The 27,248-nt window shown below is 41.6% G+C and overlaps 1 protein-coding gene across 2 annotated transcripts in view; it reads right to left on the bottom strand.

The window, feature by feature from the left end:
* PDE8A (phosphodiesterase 8A) overlaps nt 1-27,248 on the bottom strand; it is a 172,617-nt gene that overhangs the window by 145,042 nt on the left and 327 nt on the right. The window contains exon 3 of one of the 2 annotated variants that reach the window (XM_035554820.2): nt 19,415-19,519. In XM_035554820.2, the coding sequence (XP_035410713.1) occupies nt 19,415-19,519 (105 nt within the window). Of the gene's footprint in view, nt 1-2,732; nt 2,777-19,414; nt 19,520-27,248 lie in introns of those variants that run through there. The other variant, XM_050713071.1, reaches the window with a different exon arrangement.

Raw genomic sequence — 27,248 nt, 5'->3', positions numbered from 1 at the left:
ATACACAGCAAGGCAAATGCAAGACTGCATTTGGGTGTTACAGAGCTGGCAGGACCAAGAAACAGCATTACTCAGTCAAGTTCAACGCAGGACTTGCATGGATGCATCACCTCACCCTGTGCTTTTAAGAAGGGATCCAGTCACCTACACATAAAGAAATGTAACATATTTCTTAGGCCACATCCACCCAAGGTAAGAGAGCACAACACAGCGCCTGTACCAACCCTTTCAGCAAGCCAGCACATCCAAATGGGCAGCCAAATTCTGCACGGAAACAGCTCAGGAATAACTCACAAGCAGCGCAGCTAGCACAGCATGGTCTGGCTGCTAGGCTTGTTGGCCAGACTCTCAAAAGGACCAGGTTTCTGGAGCTGAGTGCCGAGCTGAAGCAGAATTAGTCCCACTGGTTCAGGAATTGGCACGCTCACCAGACCAGAGACCTGGGCATCATGCTGTGCGAGGCTGCCATGGCCTCAGCACTTCTGCTCAGAGCTACAGAAAATAAACCAGCTAAAACATGCAGAAACTGGCAGCTGTCTTCGTGTTTTTCACATATTAAGCTGCAGAGCTGGTGCCAAGTACTCCCGCACTCAGGACTGCACAGATGATATTGCTCCTTCAGAGCATGACATTCATGGAACGTTCCAATCGGGAAATAAACCAGCACAAGAGAATGGATGAATGGAAAAACGAATTACTTCAAGTTGATTTAAAGAAGATATTTAGTCATGCATGGGAATGAAAAAAGGAAAATAGGTGACCAAAATAGAATGAAGCAATTGGAAACAGCTGATGTTTGATGAAAAGAAAGATAACTTCTGGGGTGAGAAATCTAAAAGCCTTAAGTATTTTGAAGGCCAAATCGTGCATGACTTCTTAATCCTCTAAATGGTGCCAGGCCATCCAGAATCCATTCCAGAAAGGTTTCCGAAACAGTTGATTCTAGAACTAAGCCAAAACCTTCAGCCAACTCTGGAAAATCTTCTTTAGTGTCAGACTAACATTTTGTGAGCTCATGTCAATGTTGGAAAATGACTCCAGCTGTAAGCATGAGGGAACAGTTTTGCAAAGGAACCCCTGAGCTTTGGTCTGGTTTTATGATTTGCAATAAGAAAAGGCAGAACAGGGAACTAAAAAGAAACCTTGACAGAAAAAATTAAAAAAAAAAATAGAAGGGCTGAGTTGCATTTTCTGACAGAGCCATTACTGCCCTTCCACTTCACAGAGTGGGCAAGTTTCACGCAGCACTGGAAGCAAGAGCAGGGCTTTGCTTTACACAAACTTTACTTTAGCACGCTCAGCAGACAGAAGCAGAAGATGGCTCCTCAGTCATTCCCACAGCACCTTATGACTTGAAGTATGACAAAACTTATTTTACTGCTCCAGCCACTGTCCAAATCACACCAATTGCCTTTAAAAATCTCTGCCAAAATGGCAGCTCAGACAACACAGTCACCCTTAAGCAGATAGAATTCAGGTGACAAACTCCATGGGACACAGGGAAGGGGCTGTCACAGGCACCACCAAATTATTTTCCCAACACAGCTTTTTTTTTAGACTTTGAGTAAACTTCTGGGCACATCTCAAGCCTGAAAACAGCAGCATCCTAGTCATTCATGTTTCTCATCACCAGCTGCTCGTTATATGCTGTCAGTCCCCCCTCTCTCTTTTTTTTTTTTTAAAAAAAAAAGCCCAAAAGTTAGTAGATAAATAACAGATCCTGCTTTGTCCCTTTAATAAATCATTGGCAGAAATGGATGAGCATTTTGATTCATATGGACTTTTAGGTAGCAAGCCAACCAGACAGTATATTCCTATTTTTCTTAACAAATACTGATGTTTTCCTTCTATAAGTGTCCACATCTTTTTAAATGACAAGAAAGAAGTGTGCTGTAATAAGCAAACCTAAGGTCAGACAGTCTTGGCTATATCAAGCCATATGGAAGAAGAAAAGAGGAGCTATGTGAAATCCGTGGCATTTGGGAAACATTTTGTATAGAGAGTCTGAGAAGAGTGTACATTGCCAGCCTGGCAGAGAGGACATAGATATCCCAAACAGGAGCCTAAGCAAACAGACAAATCAATATGTATTAAATTCACCCCCAACGTACGATTTGTGGGGCACCAGATCCACTTGGAATCCAAGTCAAATTTGGGAAATGATCGTGAACACAGACAAAAATTCAAAACAGAACTGTATATAGCATATTCAAACATGCTTTGAGCAGAGGGGTTGGCGTAGATGCTCTCCAGAGGTGCCTTCCAACCTCAAGTATTCTATGATTCTGTGAAATGTTTTGCTTTGGTATTTTCTAAATTAAATGGTTTGGTTTTGATTTTTTTTTTCCAAAATGAAAGGGGACAAAAATAAACAGCTTATAAAGCAACACCAGGCATTCTGTTTGGAACCGAACAAAACATTTTGCAAAATTTATTTATTTTTTTTCCTCCTAAGCTCATCAATTTTCTCCAAAGAAACCTCTGTTTTTGTTTTCATTAAACATGTTTGGGTTTCGTATTTGGGGTGGGGGGGGTAGGGGTTTTAGACAGCAAACCAAAAAACTCACCATTTATCCAGCTCTGCTCCCAACCCCTATTTTCTTATTTCATGGGGGGAAAACTGCAAAGATGATAAACCCTTTCAGATGCACCCCAGTTTTTTCAAGGATTAAGGTACAGAGCAGGCATCTCTGCAGCCAACAGTAGCAAACAGTAATGCGACAAACACCAACCTTGTGCGTTTCCATGGCCATGGTGCCTCAGAGACCTCCTCTTTCATCCACATGCTCCTCCTCTCCAAAGGCACCTCCTCATCTCTCTTTGGCTGGGGAAGGGGTGACAATTCAGACGTACTCATTTCCCAGTAGATTTTGTTCCAAGGGAAATAAAATAGGTGTTTCTGCTCTTTCATTCTTTCCCTGCCTTTCTTGCCTCCCTGGGTCTATTTACTCATCCAATGTGGTCACTTACAGAAGAGAAACTATTTGCTTACGGAGCAGAGAGAAACAGCACAGGGAGCACCGTTGCACAACCAGCAGCCACCAGGGTCGAGATGATGTCCCCGGGGCTATGTAGGCAAATCAGAGCAATATTTTCCTATAAACACTGAAGGCACTTGCAGTTAAGCCTTGTGCTTGGGCTTGTCCCAGAGTAACAGTCTTCTGTACATCACACCAGCAGATCACTTACACCAGAGATTGACTCGAGTCCATTTGGGGTAGATGACAACTCTGGCTAGCTGTGTGCTCACAGCCAGCGTTGACTGGTGAGCTGCTCCCAAGGTACAAACAGTGCTCTTGTGCACAGGCTGATCCCAAAACACACAATCCCTTGCAGCTGGAGGTAAATCTGGGGGCAGAGCTCTGTACACACTTCAGGGCTTTGCTCCCAGATTTACCTCCTGAGAGAGGGAAAGGGAATTATTCACCCCTTCGAGCCAAACTCCATCATCCAACTCTCGCCACCGCCACAGATAAAAATATTGCTAAGAAAGCATCCTCTGTAATGGCCAATATGTCCTTCAGAGCAGCTATACCAAAAAGGGCATGATTGCCCCAGCACAAATCTGAACTTGCCAAAGCAGCCAGCCAGATGAACACTGCAGAGAGCAGGCATGTGGAGTGGGCAACAGAGCCCAAAAGGTGCCCTCCATACCCAAAGCACAAGCCATTCTGGCACTGCAGCACGTTGCTGTGCCACTGGGGAGAAGCTGTTTTGTTGTGTATTCTGCCAAAGATCCGTACTGTAGTCCTGGTAGGAATTAGCCTATTAATTTCTGAGGGTTTTAAAGGCTATGATCACTCATTTCCTTCTGGTCCAGCCAGTCTGCAAAGAGCAAGCCAGGGTCTGCCTGTGTGCCCTGAGAAGAGGTATCTTGAGAACTGTTTTCTCCAGTCTACATGGCCAACTCAAATCCTCTTTGTTTTTTAAGGAATAAATTATTAGACCTAAGATCACTACCTGCTGGAGCTGCTCTGCAGCCTGGTTCTCAGGACAGGACTTGTGCGTGCGTCGGGGAAAGACGTCAAACCCCCATCACACTCCGATGCCTGCTGCTCCTGAAGTACCTCTGCTGTGCATTTGCGCAATGCCACTGTTTCACCTCTTTTATCAAAAAATCTCAGACCTCTGCTGCAAACATGAAGGTGCTTCAACAGACCTAGGCAGGAGGTTTGGATTGGTACAAACCGGGAAACACGCAAGGAGAAAGAAAAATGCCAGCCTAAGGGAGGGGAGACAGTGGAGCTCAGCTCATCACATTAGCATTTGTTTGCACCCAGCAACACTTCAGTACAAAGAAAACCAAATCTCCATTATAATCTCACATTTTTGGACGAGGCTCCTGCGTATTAATTCCTATTGATTGACACGTGGAACAGCACACTTTGATCATCTTGTTAATCAAGTATTCTTGCAGCAATACATGACGCAGTTTAAGTAAGTCAGGTTAAGTCCATGTGTACACAAGGAAGCTATTATAAGAGAACCCGATGATGAAACTGCTTTTAGCAAGAAGTAACCAGAGACTGAGTGCCATGTATGCTTTGGAAAATTTCACTTCATTTATATGGTTTTTCGTGACTTTCTGCATAGCATGACATGGTGTTGTCCCCCAGGCCATGACCGGTTTGGCTTGAAAGTCAAGGTTTTGCAAGCAGGACTGGTGAAGTCCCCCGAGGCTCTAAGCTTGCAGGGAACTCAGCACCTTCCTTTTGAGGGAGCATCTCCTTTACATAGTGTGTCTTGGTCATTTCAAATACTGGCCATTCTTGAGGCTACAGCTTAGATGCACGGCAGTTCTTAGCACACGGCTGCTGAGCTTCTGTGGCCCTGTACCATGCTCGGGAGAAACGGGTGCTACCCTCGGGGGTACCAAGGAAGGTGGCCCCAGCACTGCCACCAGGGAAAAGTGCTGGTGCCATACAAGGCTGCCAAGCCCACATGTGCACCTCACTGCACAGCTGACCCCATTGCCCAACCTCCCAACAGAATTACCTTTGCAAAAGCATCTGATTTTCAGAAGTGCTGATCAGCCCCAGCTCCTATGGATGTCAACAGGGACTACAAGCACTGGGGTACTGAAAAATCAGAGCGGTATCACCAGCCTGTGCCTCTCTTTCCCATTTACAAGCATGGCTCAGCCTCTTAGGGACCATAACTAAGTCTTTATTAAGCCCTTGGATGAGTTTTACTGCAAAACAAAGCTAAGAATGAGCACGCACAATTACACCAGGACAATAGCCTAAACTTAACAGCTTCCTGTAATTGTCTGAGGCAGCCTGTAAAACGGAGAATCACCTCATGATAAATCCTTGCTGGTCATTTACCATCATTAATCTATACTGTCAGAATGAATTAGCTGCAGAGGAGCATGTTAATTACAACGTAGATGACACTCTAGCTTTAATTACCAGGACTTCAAAGTAAACAGTGTCAGATAATCGACTTCAATCACCATAAATGGGTGTTGGAGGAAAGCCCTGTTAAGCTGATGGTACCAATGTCCAGCGTTCAGGGTCTGCAGTTACAAGGCTGCCATTATATCATTACTTCTCCAAATTGCTCTCTATTTCTATCCACATAAGTCAGGTCCATGGGCCACTTTTTCCATTGCCTATGACATGCCTTAAGTTAGGGGTGACCAATTTCGTCAATATGTAGCAACCTAGCTGTATTTATAGAACACTTCAGATTAAACAGCAAAAGCACCCACTGTCCTTTTATACCTTTTCATTTTACATTTAACAGCTACTTATTCATTTTACTTACCAACTAGGGCAATGTTTATATAGCTTGTGGTTCCCATTTCAATATTATTTTATGCCATTTTCTGGAGGGCTAGGATTATGGAATAAACCTAAACACCCAGACAGTTTGCAAGGCACTGGGGAGAGCAGCCAGCAGTGTTGCAGAGGCCCCCTAATCCCATCAGATACACGTAGCCCTTTAGGTACTGCAGATCTTTAAGAGCATGGTATAAGGCAGCTCTTTGTTTTGAATTAAGAGTAACGTAAGCTTTGTGCTCTCAGGAGTTTCTCACAGAGTAAAGTCCTGCGAGAGCCCATGGATCAGAAAGCAAAGCTGGTCGCAGAGCTGCAACCACAAGTGAAGTGAGCGGGGTGTCACGCAGCCGTAGGGGAGGCAGGTTCGGCACCTGGAGCCGCCTGCCCTCGCTGGGCCTGCCTGACACGCGGAGCTTTCCGGGGACATCTCGTGCTCGGGGTGTCCTCTGCAGAGCCCAGGGCTCACACGGGCTCTGGGGTGCTGGGCGTCACACAGGTGTTATCTCCTGCTGCTCACCACACGCTCCAAAACCACACCCTACCTTTTCCTCCAAACCGCGTGCAGAATGCAAAAGGCCAAGGAGATACAGGTAGCCTGTGAAACATCCTGCTTTTCTCTCTCAAGGAGAGCAAACCAAGGAAATAAGGAGCTAGAGAAATAACCCAATAAAGCAAAATTAAGGTGGGGAATTTAATCACTTGGAGGACGGGAAATTCAAGGTTATGGTACCCATGGCAACTACCATTTGTCCACAGAACATTAACCTTAACTCCATATGCGGAAACAGAACGAAATTATGGGACGTATCACGTATGAATGCATATTTCATGCAGCAAGCACTCTGCAATGGCTACTGTGGAAGCGATAATTAAATTTCCTGACTGCAGAACAGGTAGGATCATGCACAAGCAGCTCTTCTGAGACACAAGCTAACGTCACCAGCCAGAGCTCCCAGCTCAGCCCCCCAGTTTAGACAGGGAAGATTCAAGGTCGCAGTTTGGCCACAGAATCCAGCCCTGCATTCTAAGCTCCTGCCTGACGTTCAGATTTTGTTTTGAAAATTGCCATCTGTTGATTTAGGGAATGTTGTGATTTTTCTTTCAGTTGTTTGGGCCAACAAGAATTCAGCCTTTCTTATACGTTTTCCTTTTAAGCAACTAAAGCAACATCCATAGTTCAACAAGGCAGAAGTCCAGCTCCTGCCGGGTGACCAGTTTATTTGAATGTGAGAACCAGATTACAGCTGAGTTACACAGCAAACAAGTTTTCAAAACCTGAGAGAGTTTTGTGCTTGTCTTGAGCTGAATTTTAACCACAAGCTGGGTGTTGAGTCAGATTACTTATGTAAAGAGACAAAACCAAAGCCAGACAGATAGACAGCCACCCTGTGGGCAGAACTGTTCTCCTTAGAGATTCAATTTTCATGTGATCTTTGACAATTTCTTACTGGTATATCTCTTTTTGCTAAAATTTGACAGACCACAATTTATAGATAAAGAAACCAACTGCAAAAATGTAACAGCTGAGAAGATTAATTGCAATCTGGGGGCCAGGGAAGAAGAATCAGTTTAATAAAAATTACTTCAATCTTTTGTCACCTCCATGGGGCACAGAAGCAGGCAGTCCGCTTGGTTGCAACCTCCCTCCTCTCCCAGCCCAACTTTGGAGGTGCCACGTGTCATCTCCTCCCAGGGCTGGAGGAACCCTTGTGCCGGAGCCTGAAAGGGAAGAAGAAACCCCTTTGGGTTTCACTGCTCTCCAGCCCATCACATTTAATAAAGTGATTTGACAAATCCATGGCACCAACCAGCATAGCTCAGATCTGACCTCTGTCACCACTTTACAGGCTGATAGGACAAGGCTAAAATCCAGTCAGTGCACATGGAGGGGCCACAGGAGTCAACAAAGCAAAAGCACTCCTGGGCAGCCTCAGATGCCTGCATGCCTTGGGCACCTTTGCATCTCTGGTCGGCAGAGCAGGCTCCTCAGCGCCTCTTGGTGCCTCACCGCAGGGTAGGTTTGAGGTGGGACAGGGCTGTGTGCTCAGGTCGAGCTCCCTGCAAAGGGAAGGAGGGGGGCAGTCTGAAATGCACCAAAACTCTTCCTGCACAGCAGCGTCCTCAAAGCAATAGCACACCAGAAGGCTTCCATCCTGTAGCTTTGGACATATTTTACCAAGCCAAGACCACATCTATCTGTCGGCAGTTCAAAGCAAGGAGATCTCCCACTGCAGAGAAGAGGGGTTCGTTGCCCTTCAAAATAAGAGGACTCGCATGAACTACCTCCACCAGAAGACCATCCCAGCGCTGTCCCAGTGACAGGCAGCTCAGAGGCTTAAAACTCACAACATAAAAGACAATATTTATATATATATATATGTATATATATATATATATATCCTGCATGAAGGAAGAAGAAGTATAAGCTTAGATTCTTCAAAATACCCCCAAGAGCCACACAAGAAAGGTGCCAGGGTCAGACCCACTGAACCAGAGCCATGTCAATATATCAGCATTCTTCATGCGACATCCTGCTGCAGGAAAGGGGAGGACGCCCAACAGCAGCGCTGCTCTTAGCTCCTAGAGACACAGGCACTGTCCTCTGGTGGGGTTACCATTGCTAGTGCAAACCCCAGACCAGACTCATACAAGCTGGCTGAAATCACTGACCTAATTTCCAGAGAGCTGGAACTCTCGGACTCTTGGACTCTTTTCACTGTGTGTACCTTGAATATGAGCTATTCCTCATCAGAAAGAAATCAGGACTTGATATTGCACAGCAAAGAACAGCCGAACAAGCCAAATCTTGAAAAATGGCTGCATATGTTTTCACAGAAGTCAAGGTATAAAATACCTCAAAGTTCAGGAATTAAACTGGCCAGACACCATGACAGTGTCTGTATGCTAACCTGAGTCCAAGCAGGTTTGAACACTCCTGAAAAATCACACCCTCCAAATGATTTCCATGTCTGAATCTCTGACTTGCCGTGTATGGGAAAAGAAAGAAGTGCAATGATGAAGTAAATGAGTTTATGAAAGCATTACTGTTACCTTTCTACTCTAACAGCTTACAGTAATGACTTTACCACCCGTATTTATTGCTAATCAAGATCAGCGCTGGGGGAGGAGGCATTTCTGCCATGAAGTTTGCGGTAAGTTAAGACAATCTTTCCAAACCGTGTGAAAACCATAGCCCAGCCAGACTTATTTGCAGCCTGTTAATGGCTTGAAGTACCCTTTTTTTTTTTCTTCCAGGAGTTAGCTTTTATTTCTTACAACTGCTCAGGTTTTTCCCGGGCACCTCTTCCGCAGAGCAGCAAGTGCAGCCTGAGCTGCAACAGAGCAGCAAATCTGAAGTGCTCAGCAAGCTTCACTGAACTTGTGTTTAAGGAGTTTCCTAAAAAGCAGCACAAGGTATTTTGCCAGCTAATCTTTCCAGCCTGCAGCTACAGAGCAAAGCACAGCTGTAGACCTATGTCAAAGGTACATTTGTTAACACATTTTCCCCGGAGTGCTAATTAACATTTACATCAAGCACTATGAGGGAAAAACCTTCAACACAAACACAGTGCAGTGAAATGCAAGGAGCAAATTCTCTCTCCCCACCAGATGCAGTGTGCTGTTTGCCCTTCAGGAGCTGGTGAAAATCCAGTTTGTTTTGTAATCTTCCGTTCTCTAAAATCAGATATTTCTGCAAGTTAATAACTAACCACCTTCTTTTTATTTAAAAACCCTACAAGTGCATTTAAAATTCTATGAAAGCAAGGCCCTGCTGGCACTGGTGCAAGCCAGCCCGCATGCATGTCTCCCTGCTGAGTCACAGCACAGGCTCCACATCTTCTAATTACAGAAAAATGACAATATTTTATGATTTTATAATAAACAAATAAAAGAACAGCAACACACTTTCGCTTGCATCTTGAAACGAGAGTGAATCCCTTTAAACTAAACGCTAAGATAGGGAACACAAACAAATATTTGGAGCTGGATCTTCAACTGCCACGTTTTGGGATGCCGACAAAGAGGCTCTAATGAGTAACATTTGTACCCACAATAAGATGAGGACAAAGCTATTTGCAAACACAAATTCGCACTTGAAAAAAAAAAAAGTGAAGGTAGTTGCTGAATGGCTGGTTAATAAGCTATGCTCAATATTATTTCTCAGTAATAATTGGGAAGAATGTGCTATCGCATTGCTGTAAATATTTTTAAGACTGCAATATAACTTAGATAAGGTTGAAAATATCCTCTAGGTTTTTCCCAGGGAAAATGTTTTTTTTCCAGTTTTTAAAGCAAAACTAGAAAATTCCAGGTTAATAGAGGGAAAATCACATTGTCTGAGCCATGATATGGTAGTATGTAAAGCTTCACCTGTTCTGTGAACTTTCAGGCCATGAGAGAGTGCATATTATTATTCAATATATTTTGTAGGACGTATGCCACAACCATACATCCTACTCAGGCTCCCGTGAACTCAAATCCATATGTCTAAAGCATTGCCAGCATCCCTGAAGCAATGCACACTTGCAGATGTGGAAAATTTTGACTGAGCAAGGGGCATAGCTGCACACCACTTCAGAAATCAATTTCTAACTCTCCACCTCCACAGAAATGAGAATCCGAGATGGATAAAACAACAGCAATACATGGACGTTTTGGTTGCAAACTGGTTTAGAGTTCTGTGAACATGTTTTGTTATCATTGCTCACTTGCCAAATATTTGGGGTGAACAACTTTCACCCTCGATGTTTAAAAACTTCTGCTGTTTCATCCCTGTTCTTTTTTCTTTTTTTTTTTCTTTAATGTTGCTTGCTTCTGCCTATTAACTGGATATCTTGCCTTTACACAATAAAATAAAAATAACAAACAGTGAACGCAACAACAACAACTATTTTTGTTGGAGATACTCAAGTGAAGGACCCTGAGCACTAATACGAACAACAGTCTGGGCAGGAAATGCAGTGATCAATGCCGAGCAGATGTTCCAACAGAACAAGGTGATTGTGATTTTTTTTGTTGTCCTTTTTTTTTTTTTTTTGCTTGACCAGCTCTTGAAAACAAACATATTGACATGTTGCCATTAGATACATACATTTCTGTATTCATTAAGAATGTTTTTAATGTGCAGCAAACATGCAGATATTTTGCAAGTTCCCAGCTTCCTAAGTTCTCTCCCTTAATTTCCAGTAACTCCCATAAAGAAAGGGCAAGTTTGAGCTAAAATCTAAACTGCCACATCCTGACACAATCTCACAGAGACTCTCTCCAGAGTGTGAATGTCTGGACTGAAATCTTGGCCTCAGCACAGGCAATAGCAAAACTTCCACCAGTCCCCTCCAAAACTTGAAAAGATGAGAAAAAACATTTTTTTGGGGGGGTGAAACAAGATGGAGGTAGAATGCTCGGATCCCAATTCACTAATCTTTTCTCTCGTGTAACAGGATGAGATTAATACAAACATGCTAACCTGTCCAAATTGGAAGTCTTTCAAATCTCAAGCACAGGAAACAACAACATTTTTTTTCAGACAGGATGTCAGAGTTGCCCCTGTGGTTATATGTGAGCTGAGGACAATGTTGTTACATGAGATCAAGTTACAAACACAAGCAAACAGAAAACAATCTCTGAACGTCACTGCTCAAGATTTGACAAGAAGCACAGCTGACCTGTTAGGAAGGTTAAATGCTCTCGAGCGAGCTCTGGGAGAATATTAGAAGTTCTCTGCTGGACACCGAGTTCTGTGCAGTTAAATTGTCAATTTGTTTGCCCAAGTTAATGCTTATCTTACTTTATGCTTGCTGTGGTTTTACTAACACATTTGACCTGCAGATCTTAAAGCAGTGGCTTTGCTAGCATAATAAGAAGTTTCTGGATTTTCCAGACACCTAGGAAAACTATTTCGGTAGTTTCCACAGCACAGAAACCTGTAGTTACTCATATATTTGAAACTTCCAGTGAGGTGGATGACAGTTGCTTAACCACAAACCTTACCATTTCATTTCTATTTCTACTGTTTAGCACAACCTCACTCTAAGGAGTTTCTGAAATTGTTTACAAAGGCTGATGCAGAGGTTGTATGCAGTCTGGTCCAAGGGCAATGGTTTCCCGAAGTCGCTTGTAAACAGCAGAAAGAGATAATATTTTCTGTAATTGAAAAAAAAAAAAAAAAAGTCCTCACCTTGCACCAAGGACCATTAGAGACAGGGTGGGTTTCCAAAATATCTGCTCCTTCGTTTTCTTCCATGTCTGCTTCGTTGAAAAACTTTGGTTTCCAAAGAAAAACATTAAATCACCCTCCAGGCAAAATCAAACCAAACTATTCAGGCTCTAGTATTCCAGTTTGCTAAATCCCTGCAGTAAACCACACAGAAGCTTTATGGTCACTTGTCTAATCCAAGGTTTCAGATCCCCATTTCTTGCTGGATTTCAGAGGCACAAAGCTTGGCCTTTCTGTTAAGCCTCTACAGCTCCTCTTGTCAGGTATTTATCTCCTTTAGGCCTTACTTGCAGATCCAGGTTTTCACATGACAAATGTCAAATGTCTATCAGAATATGGCTTCCCAGGTACTGTAAGAGAGCTGACACTGAACCTCTGATCATCTCAGGAGAAACTTGACAATGAAGTGCAATAGCATAGCCACACCTCTCCACTGCGAGAGCTGGCCGAGACCATAAAATCACAGACAAGGTCACCCAGCAACCAACCATTCCACGTCACTGCAGTCATAAAGCTAACTTACATTCAACCTATTGCTTGGGTAGATAAATATTTTTATTAGACGAAAGAAATCCAGAGAAGATGGCGGGGGGCTGGCTGTTCTTATCTGAAATACGTTTCAATCAATGCAAAGCTCGCAGCAGATACCTGAGCCACATCTGCAAATCCCATTGGGGTAAAAACCCTATAAAACATCACTCTTAGTGTGAGCAGCACCGTGTGCCCCAGCAGGCCTGGTGGATAGTGCCTTCAGGGCCTCCAGCAGGAGAGAGATGATGAGCTCTTGTTCAGGTGCCTACTAGGCTTCCATCTGCCACGTGCTCAGCTTAACAAAGCTACGTTCTCAAAAGTCTGCATAAAATAGGGACAAGTTTACAAAATAGCCTCAAGTCCCCTGCCAGAGTCCATAAAAATCAGGTTACATGATAAGGCAGCTTTTTCCCTACCTGAGGGAGCTTTCTCAAGCAAATGGATTGTTTTTCTCAGGGACTGGAGTACCATGTACCTAAAGGAGCATGCTCACTTCAGAAAGAAATTCCAAGTACATCGCACATGTTATAGAACGGGGCTACAATAAATATGAATAAAAGCAGGTAACAAAAGATCAATCCTCTTTTTCCTGTTTACATTGCGTATCAGGCAGTGCAATTGCAGATAGCTGGTGCCCTAAAATTTCGAAACTGACTGTGATCTCTGGCATCTGTTTAAAGACACACATGGCTTCGTTTTCTGCGCAGCTGCATGGCCCTCTCAGGAGAGGCCTTTCCTTTAAGGATCCCCAAAACAGAGGAGTCCAGGGACATTGATTACTCTGGATAAGCAAGGCCACTTTTCCCTGTCCCTAGTATGTCAACTTCTTTCTGGCTGAGCAATTCTTTATATCTATATGCTTTATATCTTTATATCTATATGGCAACATTTTTTTTCCAGTAGTAACTGTAGAGAAAGATTAATTTTAGTTCTGTCAGAATAGAAAATCTTTTAGTCAATCATTCATATTGGCAGCACCCTTAAAAATTAGAGTTTTAGTCCTCTTTCTGTCATCGAAGCACAAAGTGCACAAGTGATTTACTCAAGATCACGTGCTAGATCTATGTACTCATCTATTCATTAATCAAATTTGATTTCATGAGATATTTCTCAGCAGTTTAATTAAAATTGGTCTTTAAGGAGTTGGAGATTACATTTTACAAAATGGTAACTAACTAAAAGCATCAATCTAGGTTAGGACATGAATAGAAACACTGTCACTAGCGCATGTCTAGCCAGGTGTGTGCATTATTGATTACGCGTTTATTTCAAAGAAGTGAAGTCAAAAGTGATAAACAAAATAGGCAATAAGCATAAGGACACAGGTGTCTATGGAGAGACAGGAAAGTGAAGGATAAGAGCGTGAATTTGGAAGCCAGTGACCTGGTACATCTTTACTATTGATCCTGTGATTTTGAGGAGGTAAACCAAAGCTCTGCACTTCAATTTCCCCACCTGTGCTGTGAGACAAGCAATACTCAGCACTACTGTCTCACAGGAATAGCAGGCTGCGCACTGAAGATATTCAATGTTTTTATCAAACTTGCATTTCTTCCTACCAACGTGTGAACTCCTTATCCTACCATTTGCCCACAAAAGCCCAAGGAAAGCAAAGCCAACATGCCCCACAGGGTGCTACACAAGTGTAACACTATCCCAGCCTTCTCCCAGTGGCCAACACAAGTCTACAGTGCTCGAGGTCCCAGGCACGTGTTCACTCCACTGCAGTGGTGTAATTGAGTCTCAGACAGCAAGTTTTGCCTATTTTGAAATAACTCAAGGCCCACGTGACCTCACTATCCACACTAGCAGATGATCAGCCAAGTTCCTGCCTGCCCAGCTGGAATTCTGCTGCACACAGGTTGGAGTTATACCAGTCTTTTCCCAGTTATTCACAAGGGCTCTTTATAACAACAGCTTTAAGGACTCTCTTTTATGCCATTCCTTTGACTTGGGCAAAAATCTCTGATCACTAATTGCTGAATTTTAAGAAAGTAAGCAAAGGGCCTGGCTGAAATATCAAATTTCTTTGTTTTGTTCTTTTTTTTTCCTGTTTTCTCTTTACAGGTCACCCATTTATTGACACATTAGCCATGTCCCTGAGTAGGGGAAACTAAACTTCCAAAGTTTGCTTGCATTAAATAGCAAGCAAAAGTACTGCACCTAATTATCCACATAGGTGTCCATGCTACACCTTCTGCTTTGATGATGTTCTGTGGCAGTAACTGTCAGACTTTTTCTGGTTTTGAATTGGCCATTTCCTAATTTAAAACAGAGCAATTAAAGGAAACACTTTCCCCATACACAGCATAACATACGATAAACTTTCCTATGGTTGCTGTGGAGAAACAAACTCAACAAGCTTTTCAGCCTGAACCTTCAGTGTAAACCAGCCATCTGTTCCAGGCTGTGTCAGATCACAGGAAGGATAGCCCACAGCTTGGTTTACTCCAGACTAATTTAGGACATCAGGACTCTCCCCATGGATTAGTCACTGACTTCTTGGGCAATGACAGGCCAGACACATTTGTCTCTGTAGCTCAGTGGTTTTCCCCTGTAAAACAACAGTAACGTCTCTTCCCTGCGTCAGAAGGTGACTTGAGGTTGGAGGATCTAGCCCTGATGCTGAGGCAGAAACTAAACTTTTCAGCCCATTTGTAGTTCTGCAGTCCTGACTGTCAAAGTCAACCAGAAAAGGGAAGAAGAGGAAAAAGAAAAGGAAAAATGCAGATGGGTCTAAAGATGGCTTTGAAGTCCAGCCCAGGAGTGGAGATCAGGAAGTGAGAACTGTAATTGCAGCTGGGTATCAGTTTCCTTTTTTATTTCTGGAGAGCCCACAGTATGGTGCAGTTTTTCTGTCTTTCCCTCAGCAAATAGGCAGGAATAACATTTACCTCTGCAGGAGAATGGTTGTTAAACGGAAGGGGCCATAGAGACAAAACAACTCTTTGCATTTCTAATGCAGAAGCAAGGAGAAAGCCTCATGAACATGTCTGAAACTTATTTCTTTTGGATCAGCAGGGAAAGCTGTAAAGTATTTCTCATTTTTTTTCCTAAGGAAATTGCACTGTATTGCTTGTGGGCTCTGCCCGAGTTCCTTGGGAGGAGAGCCAGCTTCAAGCAAACTCAGTAGAGAGGAGATGTTGGATTCATGAAAATGGGTGGTCTGGCAGAGGGAAGGGTTCCTACAAATGCCCCGCTGAGTGAGAGGCTCCAAGCTGAGCTCACACCATCTGGAAAACTCACATGAGAAACTAGAGGGAAGCTGCCAGTGCTACAGAGATGTTATGTTTGACTTCAAGTTGCCCCAAACATGGCACTGCTGGGCGGTTAGTGACACCCCGGTGCTGTTCATACCTCACTGAGCTGGGTGCTCGGCTGAACGCACAGTAGGCATGAGCATAAAACTCAGACCACAGGTCTTGCAGCCTTTGACCCGAGCCCTGATAAGACTGCCCATTACAGAGGCTGCCCTGGCCTGTGAGTAACAAGCTGCTGCCACAACAAAACGTGTCAGAACAAGTTAATCGACATCGCGCTGTAACTTTAACGCTATTAATCAACATTAAACAAAGGTTTACATTTTTTTTTTCCTTTCTGAGATAAGCTGCAAGGCAGGGATCAGGGCTGCTGTGAGAAAACATGGACTCAATATAGTGAAATAAACCTGTTTGTTCCAGTTAAAAGAGCTTTGTGAGCTGAACTCATAGGCTGAGTTATCATAGAAGTGACCGCATCTTGAAGACCATTGCAAAGGGTTTAGTTTTTGGTATTTGCTAGGCATAACTTGAATGTTTGGCCATTATAAATCTCTTCTTGTTTAGGAAAGAAATCTCATTTTGCATCATACTATTCTTATCTTTTAGCAGAAGCAGGGGCAGGATCTGAGTATGCTGGTGTTTGCAGACAGCAGTGGTGCAGCACAGCCCGTCTCCAGGCTTCCCAATGAGGAAAATGAGCTACAATTGTGAAATCATTGCCTAACAATTGATAAGGACAACCACTGCAGTCCTCTTCCATGCCCCTTCTTCGCTAGTCTCCTGTTCACCATACATAGCTGGATATATAGAAAAGAGAATGACAATATGGATAAAGTACATGCCACACTCATAGAAGACATTACTTATGTCTTGCCTGATTTCCTCTTTCCCCATGACTAAGTAACCCAGTCATTTCAATTCATTTTTTTCTTCTTAGGATTATATTTGTCATCCTCTTGACAGCCCTTGAGCTCTCCCAAGGAATAGGATTTGTAAATAGGGTTACAGGGAAGAAGCTGGAGAGATCTATTCCTTCAAAAAGAAAGGAGGTACATTGAAACCCACATTTCACCCCTCTTTTCAGGAATTCCCTTTGGTACCACAAACACCTTGTGACATGAGATCCTGATGCCAGCTATCCCAAGAAAAGTCCAGCCCACCACAAGGCCAAAGAAATTTGGTTCAGTCTTTCTTGCCCAGAAAGGAAGGGTGGATGTGTATAAATCCTCAGTCTTCAAAATTCCTGAGTCTCGGGAAGCAAGCACACCCAGAAGAAGTCACTGTTAGCAAAAAGTCACTATATTGCGGGATACACTGACCATTTGTTGCCCATGAGAGAAAAAGTCTGTGGTAAAAAACATACTTCTATGTGTGAAGTATTGGGTAAATACTGACATCATAAATTGCCAAGTAATGGTACTTTTAATATGCTGTAAGGAAAATGTTATTTCTTCCTATTCCACAATGATGTCACACACTCAGTGACAATCACAGTGCTTACTAGTAAACTGCGGGGGAAAAAACGAACAGGTCTGGTATAATTTTTACAAGAGCTGTGTTACAGAGCCTGGGTCACTGAACTCTAGCTCCCTTGAACACAGTTCAGCATTACAGCTAGCCAGGGCCAAACCCTACTCAACACCCTTATAAACATCAAGCAAGTCACCTAACAGAGTTATTTCAGTACCTTGCTGACTCAGAGGTAATATAGAAAGAAGAGTACAGAGGATAGATTCTGTTTTAATTTAAATCTGCTGTTCAAAAGTGCATCACTGATGTACTACTAAAATGAGATTTCAAATCTGCAGAAGAAATAATATGCAATTCACAAAGCAATTGCTGCTTCTGTAGAAACTTAAATTGTGCTTTGTACTAATGACTTGGAATTTCTTAAGGTTCACGTCAACAGTTTCCAGTTCATCTTAACTCCTGGTTCTTCCAAATATGTTTATATTTCTAAAAATGAGCGGTATATTTTGATTAACAGAAGGAAATATTCTGAACAGTAATCTGAGGGAACAGGAACTCCTGAAATAAACCATGTTACCCACAGCAATCTCACCTGTGCCAGAGCTTAATAAAATAAGGATATTTAGCCTTAATTTTATATAGAAAGAGAGGCATAACTGAAACCCAAGGAGGGATCTAAAAGAATGGGTAATGGCCCCATAAATGTATGACTTTTGAGCCATATTTTTTTTTTGATTAATGGCTATGTTGATACATTTTTGTGGTTCTCAGCCCACACAAAGGAGGTTTCAGAAGGCAGAGCTCAATCCCCATTTGGCCCTATATGTCATTTCTGACACCCTGTACAAAGCTAAGCAGTTCAGCTGACCCTTAAGGAGATATCTGACTGTGTCCTAGCACTCCACAGCAATCACTTTCACACATAAGATATGTGAAATTTTTGGCATTGACAAGTAGTACTTTGTGTATGATCAAACAAAGGATACCTACAGGAAAAAAAAAAAAACATTTTTAGGTATTTTTACTTACTTTGATCCTTTGATCGAAATGTCAATAGGAACAAGATGAATAAACAAAAACTCTTCTATAACATCCATTATGGTAGACTGGAAAAAAGTTACTAGCATCACAGTAGCACCCTCTACTGTGCTGCTGTCATTGGGATTTTCCAGCACTTCCTAGATTAAATCTAGTATTTTGTGTCAGGATGCAACTTCACTCTTTCAAGGTTGAACAGTCCTTGAGGTTTCCGTGCAGGCTAAAGGCTGGCATACAGGACTCTGCCTGCTGAGAGCCCTGCACTCACCACATCCCAAGGGCCCATCAGTGGAAGCCACCATGGACTGATAAGTGGGCATTAGTCCCTGTTGTTCTGTGCAAACCACCAAACAGGTTTTCAAGCTCATTGCTCAGTTTTGGGAAGGGGTCTCAGTGAGCCACCACCCCTTCTACACCTCCTTTACTTCATGGGGATAAGGTTTACTTTGTCAATGCTTGCTGGGCCTTTGAGGTTGTCACAGAGGTAATGCTAAAGGTTATCTAATGTTGAGCTCTTTCTAGGTTATGTGCCTTGGTGAATGTTTCCATTGACACAGAGCTCACGAAAAGGGCAGAATATCAACACCATCTTGTGGACAAAACGAAACATAGATGACTAAGGAGACAAATCAATCATTATTAACAAATATTTGAATAAAGAACTGCAATTATTTAAGATCTTTGTGCTGTGTTAACAGCACCTACAGCACAGTACAATACCTTCCAAGCAATGAGAAGAAAGAGCACTACAAAGATAGAGATTATTTTTTCATTGTGCAGTGGAAGAGAAATGAAAATACTCCCACAAGTTTCAAACCACATAAAGATGTGACTCCAAAAGTAGCTACTGTCAGTCACAGCAAAATAGGTGCATAAATCCAGGTCTATAAGCTGTCTAAAAATTAATCTGTCACTGTGGTAAACATAGAAAGATAGAGGCAAGATAGGGTATGTAAAACAGGGTTGGTGGGAAACCATACACTATACTTTAGATGGGGAAGGCTACGTAAGATTTAAAAACCACTTATTGCTCTCCTGAAGCAAAGCTGAGTCCGAGGTCCCTAAACTATTATCCATGTAGATGACAGATAAACCAGTGTAGCTGAGGGTGTTACCTTAGTCTCTGCCAGTTCCTCCTCCTGCTCATTCCTGCCAGCTAGAATCACCTTCATGTTATCCAGTCTGGGTCTCAGCCAAATAGCTTCTCCCTCTCTCTTGTCCTGCAAGACATAAAGTGAACAGAGAGATGGTATAAAGTGTTATAGAGCATGCAGTGGATTTGATAGACTATTTTTTTTTGTAGCGCTAATTCGTCACACTACCAAGCTTATGAAAATACCATTCCAGTAAGAAAGCATTTGGAAAGTTCTGTTTCTCATTCATACAACTGACTTTACCAACACATAAATCGTGACAATTTGCTATAAACTAATGAATGAACCACTAACTTTGGACATCACTCATTAACATAGAACTATTTCCTGCCTGCTCAATTAAGCTCCAAGAATGCTCTAGCATAAGCAAAGCAGAAGCAGATACTCTTGGGAAGCTATAAATGCCAGAGGCTGAGGGGCATCCCGACAGTTTCAGCAGAGCTAAACACACTGGGTCTTGCTGTAGCAGGAATGAAGAGCCCCTGCCACTCTGGAAGGCTGGAACAGGGAATTCAACTCTGGCAACATAACTGACTAGCAGAAATATTTGTGGATCCAACAGTCTAATTTCCAACAGCAGCACATAAAGCCAGACAAATTTCTTTTCCCCAGTGGGCCTAACTTTTGATTTAAAAAACAAAACAAATTTTATATGGAGTTGCACAGACATCAGCACACGCCTCTTAAGCATCAACACAGGAGTTGCAGTGCTACCCACCAATCTTTGCAGTTTGTGCTATTAATCAGATGGATACCAAAGTAGAACCAAATGACAGTATTTTAAACTAAATAGCAGGAAGATTCAGGAGTAATCAAAACCAAGAAACAACCATATTCTGCTAGAACAGACACAGCCTACAGGAACTGACTGGAGAGAACCATTCTTTCCCTTCTGCACATTAAGTAGGGAAAAAAGGCTCTCCTTCCCCTACTTTGTATACCTCCGGCACTTAGCATTCCCAGCCACAAACTACAGGTATGTTGCAAGAGGCTGTTCCTACCTAAGACTTCACCTTCTTTCTACATCCTCTCTGATTTGCCACTGGTACTCTAAGAAACATGTCTAATCTAAAAACAATAGACACAAAGAACCTTTATTGCAGGCGTTTACACAAATGCAGCACATGGCTTCTTATAACCAGCAAGCCTACTGCAGACAAGTTTCAGAAGCAAAGTGCAAGGGAAATCCTAGCCCTCCAGAGCCACTGCCTGGAGCATGGCTGGCTAATTCCCTGCAGCTGGGCTGAGCCCACCCTGAAGATCTCTCTCTGTAGATTAGGCAACCGATTTATCACCTTTCCTTAGGGCTTCCAGTCAATCCTGTGTTTCTGATGCTTCTTTTGAAACCATTTATTCTGAAAGCTAAAGTGCCCCTCTGCCAAGCAATACCAAGTATTCAAGGCCTTCTCAGACTGAAAAACAAATTATGCAAAATTCAAGTCCAGCCCATATTTAATTTGTTTGTATTTACATATAAACTGCAGCCTGGAACAGAAGTGGCCAAACACCATCACGCCTGCTTCCTCCATCTTGCCCAATAGCAAGGCCTGTTGCCCGCATGTAATTTGGCCTCCAAAAATTGCTTGTAATTGGATATCAAAGCAGAAACCAAGCGCTCCTGTTTCTCACCATGTATTCCTATTTCCAGGGTCTTGTCTAACCAAAACCAACTGTGACATGGGCTGACCTCCCTCTCTGCAAGAACAAAAATAACTTGGAAGATTATAAGTATCAGCATTATGTGGTGGCATCTACCAGAGCAGTATTATATATCATGTTCCCTTCATCATTCCTCTTAAGGTTTTGCTGTCTCTGCATCACTCCCTCTTGAATGGGTTACTGGGGAAAATGTTGATTCTCATCAGCATTTTTCCAGTTCTTCCACTATAAAGAAAACCTACTAGAGCTTTAAAATATACATTTGATTTATTTTTTATTTTTTTTTGTCATTGCTTTGTTCACTTCATAGATTCTCTCCTATAGCAGCATAATCATATCTCTCAATGGCTCTGGTAAAACGAAGAAAGTGTAAGAAATGGTAATTTTACATTTGATTATACAGAAGTGCATATCAACCCCAGAGACATTTGTAAGCATACATTTGCATATGTACTGCACACTGGTGGGAAAATATTGCAGCTGCAAGAGAGACAGAAACTTTGTTCTCTCTGGTCTTGTGCTGCAGGAGACTTACACAGGATCCCAAAAAGTCTTCAGCACTTTTGCAAACTGAAGCAGTTTCCAGGCATGTATTGTTTAACCATCGCTACACTTCATGGAGTACTTAGGCGTGGTTCTCTTTTTCCTTATGTGGAAGTAAACTGGCTAAGTGACCAGCTAAAGTCAGTCAAGGAGACAGATCTGAGAAGGTCTCAAAAATATTCACACTACCAGCTCCTCTGTCCCTAAATGATGGTAGTAACACTTCATTGTGTCAATGCATTTCTCCTAGTGTGTCTCGCCAATCTGCATTCTGATGCCACTGCTGAAACTGAACAGAAAGCTTCTGATCATATGGAAAAAATCCCCTGCCTTCCTTGTTGAAGGAAACATGAGTTGGAGACAAATCTATTCAGCCAAAACCTCCAAGGATTAGGTAGAAGAATATGTATTACTGGCAGAAAACAAAAAACAAACAACTTCAGAAGCATAGTGGTGGTTTGCAGGCTGAAAGACTTCGTACTATGTGAGCAGTTTAAGGTTAAAAAATATACGTATTTTATAAAGGATAAGCAAAAAAGCTGGGAAAAGGCTGACGTTCATAAATTTTTTGCACCTAATTTGATGTTCAATAATATCCTTTTCGAAAGTCCCACCAGACATAATCAAGGGAACTATTAATGGAAAAGAAGAATTCTGATCCTTTGAGACTATATACAGATTTTTAAACACAGTTCAGCTTGCCCCAAAGCGTACAAAACAGGAGAAATTCCATCTACACTGCGTGTTAACTTCACCTAAGCAAAACGACAAAATGCTTATGAAAGAAAAATGGTACTAATTCTTGAAGTTGCTCTTCATCTAAGTACTAGAACTAAGACTAAAGCTAAATTTCACATTAGCAACTTTCAAATCGATTTTTAGTCATGGCCTAAATAGGAAAGCATTTCCTGTTAAACTAGAAGCCTAAACTCCCAAGTCAATACGTTTGTTCATTTGGGTTGGTTGTTTCTGCTTCTGAAAATGAATTGAAGAAAAAAATCAGCAAGACATTCACAGGCCTGCTGTAAAGACAGCTTTGTTCCAGCATTAGGGATCATGTATTTGTCATCAAAGTAAAGATTACTACACTTTCTCTAAAACCCAAGCAGAACCTGTGAGCCTTCAGTAGATTCAAACAGGAGTACAGGGTTCCACAGAAATGTATCACATGCCTAAAAAGAAACAGCCCACAAGCAACAGAGCTTCTGAGAAACACAGTGATGAAAATCACTATAATTTAAAAAAAAAAAAATCTAAAAAAAAAAGAATTCTAGCATTTTTTCCTTCAAACTTAAAACACTGGGTTTAATACAAAGGGTGATTTACAGTCCTTGTTTTGTTTTGAGCCGTTTGCTTTCTACATTCCTCCCAGATGGGTATAAACAACTACCCAAGAGTCCTTGTAATTTTTCAGTCATGTTCATCATTGGATACCAATGCCTTAATTAAACACTACAAATCAAAACAGGATGGTAACTGAAAAAAACTTTACAGAGTTTAAGCATTTGTTGGGGTCTAAAACTCTTAGTCTAACATTGGATATAAATGTGTCGTGTTTTCTCCTGTGATGTCAAAATCTCTAGTCTACGCTACTTTTGAAAGAGCTACCTTCATTATTGGAATAAACTGGTAGAAGACTTCAGAGACAGGCCAGCCACCCCACCTATTCTTCCTTTCCTATGGCTCTAAAGAACATGCAAAAAACAGCTGATCACATCAGAGCAGACAGCAGCACGTTTTCCAGAGAAAGAGAACATTAAGGTTGGTGCACATGCAGCACCTTTATCACTGGCAGGTCAATCGCATTTACTGTGTGTGCATGGGAGGGAATTGTGCTTACAATTGCTTCAGAAAAGTATACTGAGATGAAGTCAGAGCATCTGTAACGTTTACATAAAGCAACACTGTACTATCACGTAAGGGTCACGTATAACAAGATATGAAAGTAGTCTCCATCATTGTGGATGTATCAGAGGCACTTGTATCCAGTTATCAATCCACGTTTGGCCAAAGCTTTTAATGCTTTCAGCTGTACTGTGTGATACCTTATGCTATGCACAGATATACAGATATCCACTTCAACACTAGAGCATGCAGAACAATGGCAAAAGAATGCTTTGGAATGCATGCCCCTCTACCCAGCTGTTTAGGCTAAACGTCCAGCTCCCTTGTCGTTAATTGAAAGCAAAACTAATTTATACTTGTAGCCTCTGATTAATTTCAACTGCCTAAAGAGTCTTGATTTTAAAGTTAAAAGAGAGAAACCATCTTTACTCAGTGAAATGGTGGTAGCCATGTTATTAGCTCTTCCAGTGTGGCATGTCTTACAGAATTCTAGGTCATCAACACATGAAAAAAAAAAAAACATGTTTGGTCCCATGCAGCTGCTGGCAAAATACGACAATGGGGCTTTATAGTTTGTTGATAACTTAAACGTGAGCATGTTATGCCTGACAGCTGATTTTGCAAAACCTTTTCGGTGTAGTTGCACTGTATTGTATGGAGTAGTAGCTTCCTCCCTACTGTGATAATAAACATCTATTGAGGGTACTCTCCCCCACCAGTCCTACTTCTGGACAAAACACAAGCAACAACATGTTATGTGAACAATATAGTACAAGGATTTCCTGCATTAAGATGTTCCATATTTTACAGAAAAAGCCATGTGTATTTTCTATTTCCAGCTGTATGCTGGATTTTACAAGCACCTAGCCATCCAGATATTTCATGCTTACTCCTTTTCAGAAGAAAGGCAACACAAACAGAGAATGCAAAAAAGTTTATTAGCATAAAAAGTACATATTCAGTAATCAATACTCAAATCGCGGTATCTGCCACAGTTGAAGGAGGTTGCATGAGCGGTGAAGGAGGTGTCAGCTCTTTTTTTTTTTCTTTCCATTTTTTTTTAGTTACGTAAACAATTCACAGCAAAACCTGTAGATGCAGACTATTAGCTACCATTTGTACACTTTAAAAAGTTAAATAAAAGAACCAATTTCAGCAATACAAAAAGTAATATAAAAAAGTGTTCAGATGCATGACAAATGCATTAGAAGAAAATGTAGACGGACATCACAAGTAAATGAAAATAATGTTTTAAAGTTAGATCATACTGGAAATTCTCTGAATATCTGTATGGCCCAACATGAAAAGCATTATAAAATTACTTGGTTCCATAAGAGATCTGTACAGTCGCATCTGTTTTAACTGCATTAAACACTAATATATTAGAACAATAAACCGATTAAAAGGAATAAGAAATGTTAATTCAAGTTTAACATTTCAAGCTGCCTATTTGATAGAGTATCAGACAGAGGTAGATGTCCAATGTTAGTGACCAAACTCATCTAGCAAGAGCCTTTAGCTATCTTGTCAAGTTTTTACATTCAAAGCCAATGTGAGAGGGCTTCATAGATGAAGGATGTCTTTCAAAAAGCCAGCCAGAAAACCTGTATTGCTGATGGAAGTAGTTTCAATTATATTGCTTAAAGTGAAGAGTACCTAAGAATAAATCATTCCCTAGACCACTGTAAGGACACCACTGATCAAGCACTATAACAAATTAATTTCACTTTTGTTAAAATGGCTGCATGAGCTCATTTCCTATGCTTATTTTAGAAGCTGAACTATAGCTGCCTAGTTAGCTCATGACTAGTCAAAATAAGATTGCAGGGTACCACGGCGGCGGATATCACATGTCCAGCAATGGAAACCACCTCCCAATGAATTGGCATGGCGAATATTCACTTTAATTGTAGAAAAGCCTGCAAGAAACATACATTGCATACTTTTAAATGAAAATCTCAGATTCATGTGGTAAGCTTTGATCAGAACATTAGATAATCTTTTATCAGATCATAGAAAGTATTTCCTACTCATTTGTTAAGAATTTCTTTCCCCCAAATTCTAGGCAGAGAACAAGCTAGGAACACAGCTAATTTGTTTATTTCAGCCATGCCCTCAGGAATAATACAGTACCTGGTGCACAGCTGGTGTTTGATGTGTTATGACATGTCAGTCAAAAAGAAAATAATTTTCTTCAGCATGTGAAAAATTAGTTGAAATGCCACTACGATATGTGACCAAGGCACATTTACATAAATCTGTGCAAGCATTTACAGTTCAGTCGCTGAATATACTCTTTCAAGTGCCTTTCAAGAAAACCAGAATTGAAAGTACAGATCTCCAAGACCCTCTTTCTCTGAGAGGGGGAAGAAAAAGCTGTTATACTTATTACCTAGGTTAAGTTAAGCTTCCTCCCACTTCTTTTCAGCTCTGATTTTTCAGCTGTGGCTCAGCTTACACAAAGTCCTGAGAGATGGATTAGGATCAGAAGACTTTTCTGTTATGAAGCTTGACTTTTTCTTTCTTAGTACTTTTGGGAGATCAAGAGCAGTTCAGTACAATCCACCATCTAGGTCAGAAATACTTTCATTCCCAGCAGACCCATCTCAGTCCTATGAACTTACTGACTACAGAATTTTATGTAGAACTTGCACAGAGTAAAGTTCAAGTGTGAAGGATGTGTCACAACTGGCATTAATAGCCTCATTTTCTAAGTATTTTAAAGTATTTATAGATACTCTGCTCCTTGATCATGCAGAGAATTAAACAACCCAAGACTAGAAAGCTAGAGTTGTTCACTAACAGCTGTATACCCAGTCTTTTAAAAGTAGAATAAAACATTAGATTGCATGGTTCTCATCTGTGAACTGTCTCAGATTTGAGGGAAGCTTCAATCAAGTGCTCTCTTCCATGAGCAAAGCAGCCTTTCTTCTAGGTTCAGTTATCTTTCACCTTCAGTTCATTCTCTCTCATTAGCCTTCTGCTTGTGGGAGTGTTCCTTCTCATTCTCCAATACAACGATCCCCCACTTTGCTTGATTTTTCCTTATTTACCCATCAGTCCATCTAATCTGTCAACTTTTGCATCACCATGTGCTTATCCTGCAGCAAGAGTCAGCTGGCTATAGCACCAAGCAAAAAGTAGACTACCCTCCTACTGACCAGCTATGAGCTGTAAGTAGACTTACCCAAATCCTTCTCTCCCGGCATGATGGGAACAGTTGGATTAACTGCATGAGTTCAACAAATTAAGTCTATTTTATTTGTCTTTCCAGGGAGCAGTGCATAAGACTTGGATTTTTATATTCAATAATAGTTATCCTGCCACTGCATATCTAAAGGAGTTCTGCCCTATCTAAGGTTACATCTTGCAGGAGAGAGATTCTCTGTACATGAGCAGAAATACCTCGGTTAAGTAGTCTTAGACAGTTTGAAGTATAAAGAGAAGGAAAATCTGAAGCATTTTGGCAGTATCACTCAGCAATACGTATACAATCCGTCTAACACAGAGTTTGACTTTGAAACCAAACAGATAGTTTCACATTAAAAAAGTTCATTCAAAAGCTCATGCTATAAGCAATTTTAATTACTACTCATACCTTCTTTTGCTTCAAGCTGTAGGTATGTCTTAAGCATTCAGGAGAGAAACCACTGAATGACTGTTATTTATTAATCCGATTGTTTGAATACCTTTCTCCAGTGCTGGTTGCTTTGACTACTATCAGTGAAGCCTCCATTCATCCTGATGC

Source organism: Cygnus atratus, chromosome 11 (assembly GCF_013377495.2).
Source record: "Cygnus atratus isolate AKBS03 ecotype Queensland, Australia chromosome 11, CAtr_DNAZoo_HiC_assembly, whole genome shotgun sequence".
NCBI classification, from domain to species: Eukaryota; Metazoa; Chordata; class Aves; order Anseriformes; family Anatidae; genus Cygnus; species Cygnus atratus.
The sequence above is the reverse complement of the archived record's forward strand: the minus strand, read 5'-3'. Positions and strand labels throughout refer to the sequence as shown.